This window comes from Sinocyclocheilus rhinocerous, unplaced genomic scaffold (genome assembly GCF_001515625.1).
Source record: "Sinocyclocheilus rhinocerous isolate Xijiao unplaced genomic scaffold, SAMN03320098_v1.1 scaffold1042, whole genome shotgun sequence".
NCBI classification, from domain to species: Eukaryota; Metazoa; Chordata; class Actinopteri; order Cypriniformes; family Cyprinidae; genus Sinocyclocheilus; species Sinocyclocheilus rhinocerous.
In genome coordinates, this window is record NW_015640510.1 from 619,502 (window position 1) to 630,044 (window position 10,543).

The 10,543-nt window shown below is 36.8% G+C and overlaps 1 protein-coding gene across 1 annotated transcript; it reads left to right on the top strand.

The window, feature by feature from the left end:
- The first annotated feature begins 44 nt into the window (after positions 1–44).
- LOC107753357 (ubiquitin carboxyl-terminal hydrolase 15-like) lies at positions 45–7,860 on the top strand. The gene is made up of 12 exons (XM_016569497.1): positions 45–846; positions 1,007–1,028; positions 1,924–2,020; positions 2,096–2,226; positions 2,332–2,399; positions 3,187–3,300; positions 4,448–4,534; positions 4,849–4,944; positions 5,351–5,482; positions 6,665–6,759; positions 6,853–6,882; positions 7,129–7,860. The coding sequence occupies exons 1-12, from the start codon at positions 70–72 to the stop codon at positions 7,133–7,135; spliced, it is 1,656 nt and encodes a 551-aa protein (XP_016424983.1). The 5' UTR covers positions 45–69; the 3' UTR covers positions 7,136–7,860.
- Positions 7,861–10,543: the final 2,683 nt, after the last annotated feature.

Below are 10,543 nucleotides of genomic sequence, written 5' to 3' on the forward strand. Positions count from 1 at the left end.
TGCTGTGAGTAGAAGCTGAGACTGGTGGAGAAACTCGGCTCTCTGCTGCCAAACATCCGTGGAGACGTGATGAAGGAAACAGCACTGAATGAACTTCTACAAGAACATGAGGAATCTCCCTTCAGAAGATCTGAGCTTGCAGAATGGCTGAAAGAGAGAGAAAGAGAGTCTGAGATCATTAAATCAGTCCTCAGACAGCTGAAAAATGCTGGTGCGCAAGTAGAAGTCAACATAGACCTGATTTTGATGGATCTGGAAGTTGGAAATCTGGTCTGTTTCATGTTCACATCATTGAACTGGTCAGACATGCTGCTTCTTCAACAAAAGGCCTGTTTGAGTCCTTCAGCAAAAGGAGGAAATGATGAGAGCAGCCCTGATCGAAAGCAAAAGTCTTGGCTTAGTCCTGAGATCCAAAAGACCATGAGGAGCAACCTGAAGATGTTTAAGAACTTGATCGATTTGAATGACAGTACATCAAACATGTTTATCGTGTCCTCAAGAGAAATGAAGAATAATCCAGGTTCCTGCATTCTGCTGTATGAAAGGGAATGTGATGAAGCTGTTTGCTTTATTCCTCCATCTCCGCCAGCCTGTCCAGTCATCGAAGAGGTCAAAGAAAACACCGTAGTTGTAAAGGTTCCTCCATCGTGTCCTGATACAGTGGAGATCAAGTTACTGTATAAACCGAAGCAGGACTCAGTCTGGACATCTGAACCTGTGATGAAGGATCAAGACGTAGTTACTCTGACTGATCTGAGATCAGGAACTGAATACGAGATCAAATGTGCAGCGCTGGGGAAACTCAACTACACCACAGACAGTGACGTCATTGAAGTTACCACAGAGGTATGATCATCATTGATCAAATATCAACTGAAGAAAATGATGCTCATTTTTTTCAATCAATCAAACATAAATATGCCGCTTTATGAGAATAAGTAGATTACTTCTCATCTTTGTTATCATTTGCAGCATGTTGTTAATTAGTATCACATTTTTCTTTCAGAGAAGAAACCGATCAGTTATGGGTGAGTCATTTTTTTTTCAGTTGTTTTATCACTTTTTCAGTTATCTACACAATTGTTTGTTTCGTTCTTACTAAATTAAATGGGTTATTTATAATGCGTAATATATATTGGAATGATCTTCTAATGCAGTGTTTCTCAACCCTGGTCCTGAGCACCCCCCAACACTGCACATTTTGTATGTCTCCCTTATCTGACACCCATTTCAGGTCCTGGGCTGTGTCCGAAATCGCCCCCTATACCCTTAAATAGGGCACTATTTGAGGGAACAGCCATTTTTAGTGGTGTCCGAAACCATAGTGGACGTTCTCGAGTGCACTCATTCAATCCCACAATGCACTGCAAAAACGAGTGTACAACTGGTGCACGCTCAACGGCTAGAGAATGCCCATAATGCACCGTGAGAGTCACGCGCCGAATGAATTCCCGCATCTCGCCAGAAGATGACGCCCGCAGCTGAATAATCAATCCGTTCATTTTTACAAAGCGCTCATCCATGGCGTACAGCATAATGTACAACACGGGTATAAATTCATTGTAAATTGATTATTAAATTGTTTGATTAGGGTTTATACATAATTTCCGTGACAGAGTTCAAGATAAATCCTTTAATCAGCTAATGAGTTGAATCAGGTGTGTTTGATTAGTGAGACACACAAAATGTGCAGTGCTGGGGGGCGCCCAGGACCAGGGTTGAGAAACACTGTTCTAATGGTCTTATTAGGTCTTTTTTTTTTTTTTTACAAGCATTTGTAAGATTCTTCAGTAAATTGTGTATGACAGAGTTATGATTATACTTACTTTAATAGTTCATGTTACTGTGGCTTTAGATGGTAAATATCTAAAATCATAGATTTTAGAGATGTATACTGTACTAATAATACGTTTCTCATTTAAGCATACTGTGGCTTGATGAATCAGGGAGCAACCAGCTACTTGAACGCAGTTCTGCAAGCACTCTACATGACCCAGGAATACAGAGAAGGCATTGTGAGGTAAAGAAATCACTCCCGCTGCTTCTGTTTGTTTGTCAAATAATCTTTAGCATAATAATCATTTGACGTGTTTAGGCTGGAGAGAAGAGATGATTCGCCTGATGGTGATTTCACCGAAGAGCTGAAGTCTCTGTTTGATAAATTAGACAAAGAGTCTCATCCAGTTTCAACAGCCGCAATCTCAAAGAGCCTCGGCATCACAGATGGTTGGTCTCTGAAAAATGTTTTTTGTATGATCCAGCAGACAAAAAAAAATACTGTTTTGCTGTTATATGTCGTTGTTTATATGCTTCTTTCCCATAAAAAATCAGTTTATAAAGAAGAAGATGCAGCAAAATATCTAGAATTGATTCTGATCAGGACTCCCAAATCTTCTAAGGTAAATCAAATGCACCTGAATGGTTGTAATTCCTGAGTGCTTTGGAATACAGACCTCTGGTTGATCTCTTTTTAAAGAAGACTCTCAGCAGATTATTGCTGAAGTGAAATCATTTAAAAAAGTATAAAAGTTTACAGTAAAGAAAATGTACTCTACTAAATTTATTTATTTTATTTTCATTTTATAAAATATTTTGCACTCTAAAATTGCTATAAAATCAAAGCCATACGTCTAACCGAGTCATGTTCCAAATTTGAAGTTGTTACAAAAATTGAGATTTTGTTTTGGGTGCTGTACCAAAAATGACCACCGGGTAACAAATTGATGCAGTTTTCTATCACAAATCAATTTCTGTCACAATATCACTTCTATCACAAAACAGTCACCAAATATGGAACCTTGACTGTCAGAACTTTCCAACGATATGCGTTTTGTCAAGATAAAAAAAAAAAGATTTGATTGTAAAATAGTAACTTTTTTGTAATATGAAACTTGACAGCATACACTAGGGGGAGGAGCTAGCTTATTCTGATTTAAAGTACTGTTTCCATGGTAATGCAATGTCTGATTTCAAAACGGTTTCGCAGGTTTTTTAAGCTTTTGAATGATGAAAACGGTGACAGTTAAGGGGTTTAAATGCAAAGCAACGGTCTAATATGAAGAACAGTAAGATGCATATAATGGTCACGTTTTGGTGTTATTTAATATGGCTGTAAAACCAATTTACTTGGCAATTAAATAATCCGTTTCCAAAGATCATTAATAAAGTCTTGTCTTGACACTGTAGATTTTTAAGGGCACTGTGGAGAAAACCAGTAGATGTGATTCATGCAAGCAAATAATATCAGAACGGCGAGATTTCTTCACAATGAGCATCTCTCTATGTGAATCAAGAAATGTGGTAAGTGCATTGCTGTTCAGCTCTGAATAATTCTGAATTAGTTTCTTAAAGGGTTAGTTTACCCAAAAATGAAAACTAGCCTGTGTTTTGCTCACCCTCAAAGCATCCTAGGTGTATGTGACTTTCTTCTTTCAGACGAATCCAATCGGAGTTATATTAAAAATTGTCCTGGTCCCTCCAAGCCTTTCAATGGGGGTAAGCGGGTGTTGGTTGTCAACAGTTCAGAAGACGTGAAATAAAGTGCGTGCATCCGTAATAAAACGTCCCTCACACGGCTCCGGGGGGTGAATAAAGGCCTCCTGTAGCAAATCCATGCATTTTTGTAAGATAAATATCCATATTTCAAACGTAATAAACACTTTTTTCTCACTTCCGCTGACTGTGGTATGCGGAAGTCGTGCAGGCGGATGACGTAGGAAGTAGGCATCGTGCGCACGCCTCTGAGAAATGCAGGAGCAAAGGAAACAAAGTTTCCTTACTTTAGCAAAGGAAAACCAGTCTCCTCTTGGCTTATATTGAAATCCTCCAAAATTTTTCTTTACAAAATTCTCGTTTTGTGCTTCTAATTCATGACCGGCATTTTGTTTTGTTCTCTCTCCGCACTCGTCACTAATCACGCAACGCCTACATCTTACGTCATCTGCCGGAATGGCTTCCGTGTACGACAGATGGAAGAAGTGATAGAAAAGTGTTTTATTACGTTTGAAATATGGATATTTATCTTACAAAAATGCATGGATTCGCTACAGGAGGCCTTTATTCACCCCCCGGAGCCGTGTGAGGGACGTTTTGTTACGGATGCTCGCACTTTATTCCACGTCTTCTGAACTGTTGACAACCAACACCCGCTTACCCCCATTGAAAGGCTTGGAGGGACCAGGACAATTTTTAATATAACTCCGATTGGATTCGTCTGAAAGAAGAAAGTCACATACACCTAGGATGCTTTGAGGGTGAGTAAAACACAGGGTAATTTTCATTTTTGGGTGAACTAACCCTTTAATATTCCTCTGGTATAATGGAAGTCTATGGGAACTGATTTTTTTAAATGGACTCAGATCATCTTTAGACCAAGCCTTTTAGACTCTTTCTCAGCTTGTTTGTTAACTGACATATATTTGTATTTGCCATTCTTTTGGTCATTTAGGGCTTTGCTTTGAAGGAACACGTTGATCAAATGCATCAAACTTCTTTGAGCTGTAGTCAGTGTTCAAATAAATCAACAGTGGCAACCGCAAGTATCTTTTCAAGTCTGATATGTTTATGCCTGTTCAGTTCAGCTAAGATTTACTGTGGAACTGTAGATAACTTAGGCTTGTTAACTTTACAACTGGAATATGTACTTCATACAAATGCATCCCCTTCAATTTCTGCACATCCGTCATTGTTGACTTAAATCAGTGAGTTTAGAATAGCCTTTGATTATTTAATATTATTATTTCTTCACACATATCTTGTAATTAAAGGCAACACACTCATGCTATTCTATTTACATTTTAAATTATGTAAATATAGTGTGGACAAATTATGCATTTGTTTTTCCCTCAGAAAAGTCATATTGACTTTCCACAAATACTCATTCTACAATTGAGGACCTTCCGACATGACAACAACGGTCAAGTAAGAATTCCTGCACAAACGGAGGTAATTAATACAGTGTCTGTAACATAAGTAGTGTTCGACCAGTATGGGATTTAAAATGACCTTTTTAATGACCAGTGCCTGTATATTTGCAGAAAATTGATGGTATGCATTCAAGTCAAATCTTAGTGTTTTCCTTTTTATAATTAGAATGTATCCATCTGTGATCCACAAGGCTTCTCAGTGCCAACAAAACAATTGACTGAACAGGACATTATTGGAAAAAATGTATATTTAAGCAGGATGATGAAAAAATGGCTTTATCAATATATTGGTTGACCCATACGTTTGCATGTCCAGAATACTTTTGATGTTTTGCATATAGACAAGCACACTCTCTCTATGACTATCACATCCATTTGATGATGTATAATCGACATGATGAACATGTCCCTCCTATTCCTGACAGGTTTACTTCCAAAAATATGAGCTTTATGCCATAATAAACCTTTATGGAACATTGAAAGATGGACACTATAATACTAACATCAGATCTGACAATCAGAACTGGTATCGATGTGATGACAGCCATGTATTTCAGGTACGTACATACAGGTCTACATATACATTTATTTGTTAAATATCCATGTAGTCCTATTTTATTAACCAATGTCTTGCTGCTGACTTTCGATGATTCAGTTCATCCATACTAATAAGCAAACATGACTTTAGTTTCTTTCTTTTTTTTATTGCTCAAAGAGTGTTGAACTTACTTCTCTTCTGCCCTATTCTTTATGCAATACAGAATGGCAGGGCTTTTACATTTGCCAAAAATACTTTTTTATTAAAAATAAACAAGCAAGCCCAGCCCAGATGAAAAAAAAAGTAACTTAACTTCCATAACAAGTAACTTAAGTATGCAATTAGTCACTTTTTTAGGGAGTAACGCAATATTGTAATGCATTGCTTTTAAAAGTAACTTTCCCCAACGTCTTCCCACATGCTTACACATATATTGTATATAATGTTAGGTCAAATCAAGCCTCCGTGTCAGAAAAATCAGATCCAGCCCCAGATCCTGTCAGAAAATATCAGTTTTGTCTGGTATTCAAACAGCTTTAGGAAGAGTTGTCTAATACCCCAAACAACAATATTTTTTAATAGTAATCCAAAGAAGAAGAACATATCAAATACAGGGGTAACACAAACAATAGCCGACAATGGAACAAACCAAATGAAGGCTAATGAGCTCAGGACAGGTGCAGATGATTAACAACTAAGGAAACTAATGAGAACATGAACAGAATGAGGGCTGGAGAACAGGAACTAAATGAAAACACAAAGGTTCATAACTGTGACAATAATGAGTACCTTCTACATACTTGTATGAAGAAAAGATTTTTTAGTGGACTTAAAAATTTGCTTTGCTTAAAAAAAGCATGAAAATATACTGTTCAGGTTAGTTTTGAATCAAATACAATGTGATTGCGGTAATCAAGATCTGGCAGCAACAGCACATTTTTCCACTTATATATAGACATGCAAATATTGTGACAAACATGGTTTGAAATGGATTAATAGATATGTCTTCATGTCTTGAAAGATTTGCTAGAACTTCAATTGTTCAGGCTTAAAGTTTGCAGATTCCTCAGTGTAATTAAATAATGAACAGTAGTCATATACGTGTACATTTGACTGTACATGCACTAGTGAAAATATAAGTATGCGTAATATGTCATATTGTGTCTCACATTTTATGTTTCTTCAAAACTTTTTTTCAAAGATTCCTGACAAGATGTGTTCAGAAAGGACCGATGTATTGCGGAGGATTAAAGAGTTGTTTTCTTCTTCATCTTCTGATTCATTCTATTCACACAGGTACCAGACATTGCTATACAAACTACTGTATTTGTGAGTGTGATTTTGTACATTGTTACTTGAATGCATTATAAAGTGCGTCTTTATTCGCAGCTCTGCCTATCTACTCTTGTACAAAAAGCGGTGAGTATCAAGTGACTTTTTGCTGCATGAATAATGAATCTTTATTACAACTGCTAGTGATAAAAGCCTATATATTTTTACCAAAGCCTGTAAAAAGTAAGAGGTATTTGTGTTTTATTCTATCATTTGTGTCATTCAGACAGATTTAGAGTTCAGAGAGTTTTCCCAAAATGAACAAACAAACATTGTATTTGTTATTTGTTTCCTCATTGTTCATCCAGCTTTTCTGCATTTTGTTTTCCACAGGGATTGACTGAATCAGTAAATTGACACAGAGCAGAATATCGTCATTTAGGGTGATACATGCTATATAAGCAGAATTTAACCAGGCTCGAAGGCTTCCAGTAAATGACTGTGAATGTATTTGTAACTCTCTCTGCTCAACAGCTGGTGATTTGAAACCGGTGCGTCACAAACATATATAAATGTTGTGCTGTTGCCAGGATTAAGAAGGACTGGTCTGCGTACTGTATTTGCTTTGAAGACAATTTTCAGTATGAATATTGATATAATTTATTTTCATGCATGTAGTAAGACATATTTAATAGGCATCGTATTAATCAAACTATATAATGATTACGTGTTTATAAGGGAAGTCCCATTATCTGCTGATGCGTATGTAGAATTATTATCAATTACACTGCTGTACAAGGATGTAGTTTGGAATGATATGTATTCATGTAAAGGAGTAGTCATTTTATTATATCAAAAGTCAGTATTGTGACCACATAAGATGAAATATGTCACATATATACTGTATATTTGTGTGTTACATAAAATAACCAGACACCTGATTGTGGCAAATACACCGACTGTCATCTGTGTTTACATAAGGAAATATAAGTCCGTATTATACCAATATGCTAATATTGATACCCTGGGGATATTGTTTTTCTTAAGGTTTTTTTGTTTTATTTTGATAAAAAAGGGACAATACAAGTTTAGGATTAGATCAAATACAAGTTGTGGTGGATGAATAACAGGTACTTGTTCTTCTGAGCGATGTTTTGTTTTGTGATTATGTCTATTAAAAGTCCTAAAGGCATTTTCTATGATCTGTAACTGTCATTTGAGACACAAGGTGGTGCCAAATACCTGTTCTTACCTGTGTTAGTATGAAGCGAAAGAATGATATAATAATTAGTAACAGCAGTGTGTCAGTTATACAGTCCTTATTCAGAAGTATTTGACCTCTGAATGCTGAAATAATCAAAACTCATCAGAATCAAATTTTGATTAATGACAACTCAAGTTCATGTCAACACATGAATGCTCATATTATTTTAGAGTATTACATAAATTATTAAGCCTCTTATTAAAAAAACACAACTTGATCCTAGAGACTTAATTAATTACAGATCAATTTCAAATCTGCCCTTTCTATCAAATATACTAGAAAAGGGGTATCTTTAATTATGTTCGTTCCTCTACAGAAATGGTATCTGTGAGGAGTTCCAGTCAGGGATTAGACCATTTCACAGCACTGAAACTGCACTCATCAGAGTTACTAATGACGTGTTGTTATCATCCAATCGTGGTTGCATTTCTCTATTAGTTTTACTCGACCTTAGTGCTGCATTTGATACTTGATTGACCATAACATTCTCCTGGATAGGCTCAGAAATTACGTTGGCATTACTGGGACTGCATTGGCATGGTTCAAATCGTACTTATCTGACCGCTATCAGTTTTGTAGCAGTAAATGAAGAGGTGTCATATCAAGTTCAATGTGGAGTTCTGCAAGGCTCAGTACTAGGACCACTGCTCTTCACACTGTACATGCTACCTCTCTGAGATATAATTAAGAAAGTTAGTTTCCATAGTAACGCTGATGATACCCAGCTCTACATTTCCTGAAGGCCTGACGAAAGCACCTGCAGTGCAACAGTGAGCTAAAAACTCAATTCAGAGAGGCACAGGGACAAGCAGACAAGACTGGACAGTTTTGGAGAGAATTACCTCCATGCTTCCCAGAGCTGTCCAAAGTGTTCAGTCGGGTAATGTGCCTTTTTGGAAGCACATATCTGTGTGAGAAACTTTTCTCAACTATGAACTTCAATAAATGCAAGTACAGGTCCAGGCTTAGTGATGCCCATCTTGAAGCTGTACTCAGAGTTTCAACTGTGACCTCCATCAGGGCAAACGTGGCTCAGTTGTGTGAGCAGAAGCACTGCCAGGTGTCTGGCAAGAAATAGAATAGTGTACAAATGTATTCAGGGTTTGCATTTGTTCAGTGCAATGTTGTTAGTTGAGTGCAAGGTTTTATTAAGTTATTTAAGTTAAAATAAAGTAAGGGAAAAATATTTGCACTACCTGTTAAAAACTAATATATACTGTTATAACAACGATAGAGACACTGCTGTTTACATTTTTTAAGTTTGACAAAAATATTTTAGCAATGGAATTTGAAGTAAATTCGAAATAATGTTAAGTAAATTTTCAGAAATGTTCTGCTTTCTTGTTGTGCTTGAATGTTAAAATGGCCCTCCTATGAGGTGTCAATCACAGAAAGGCCCCCAGCCAATTTGAGTTTGAGACCCCTGGCTTAAGCCCTATTCGGACGGGATTAGTTTTACATATATGGTGGAGTAAAGTAACTATTACCAGAGCTTCTCAGTGGTTTTAGTCCCATCCGAATGTGCCATCTCAGTAATCATTATGAACAATGTCAGTAAAGATTATGCTGACTTTTACCTTCTGTAAAAAGGTCCGGAAAAATTACCTCAAGTGATACTAATCCCATGTGAATTGACCAGCTGTAAACATATTCGTAAATATTCCATCATGTCCTGTCATTTTCCACGGTTTTTCAAATATGGAGGTGCTTGAAGAAGCATTCAGTTGCGTTCTAAGCGGTGGGACAAGTCAGTGGCAAACCTCAAGTGTTTTCCACATACGATGACGCAGACCATCAGAAAGAAGGTCGAAAGCACTTGTCAGAGGCATGAAACTTCTGTTTGCATTAGGTAAGTGCCTATTACCAACAGAATCCAGTCATCAGAATATAATTAATTGAATTAATAAATCGTTCGACTGGACCTAAATTATATTATATACATGACGGCAGTGCATAAATCAAGTTACCCCTCCCACCTTTGATAGTTTTACTGACATTTCTAATCCCGTGCGAATTGGCCATTAATATTACAGATGTCCTGTTGTAAAATGACATTACTCCATCTACTGTACCCCTGTAAAACTAATCCCATCCGAATAGGGCTTTAGTTGGTGCTGATAGAGCCGCCTTACAGTTGAATCATTTACTTCAACATCGACTCTGAACTGAACTGATCTGAATCAACATTGCAATGACTCGACCTGGAAAACAACATGGTTGTTTTCGTAGAACTGCTTAACATATAATTGAACTTGTTTCAGTGTTATGAACTTAACACTATCTGTGCAAATTGAATAGACTATTTGCCTGATTGTAAAGCTGCTTTGACACAATTGCATATTGTATAAGGAGCTATAAAAATAAAGGTGTCTTGACAAATTCATATTTACGAACAGATTGCAAGACAATTACCCTGTGGTTTATTTATTCTTCTGATGAATCCACTACATATAATTGGTGAATTTTTTTTATTGAAATAGATGATGACCTGAAACACCAGTCTGGAACAGTTTTAGAAGAAAATTTCCATAAATGGGGGGGGGG

Excerpts from the sequence above, each read along its gene's own strand:
- LOC107753357 (XM_016569497.1), top strand. The coding sequence starts at position 70 with ATGAAGGAAACAGCACTGAATGAACTTCTACAAGAACATGAGGAATCT. Across the intron at positions 5,483-6,664 it reads ATGACAGCCATGTATTTCAG|ATTCCTGACAAGATGTGTTC; the intron begins GTACGTACATAC and ends TTTTTTTCAAAG. Across the intron at positions 6,760-6,852 it reads GATTCATTCTATTCACACAG|CTCTGCCTATCTACTCTTGT; the intron begins GTACCAGACATT and ends CTTTATTCGCAG.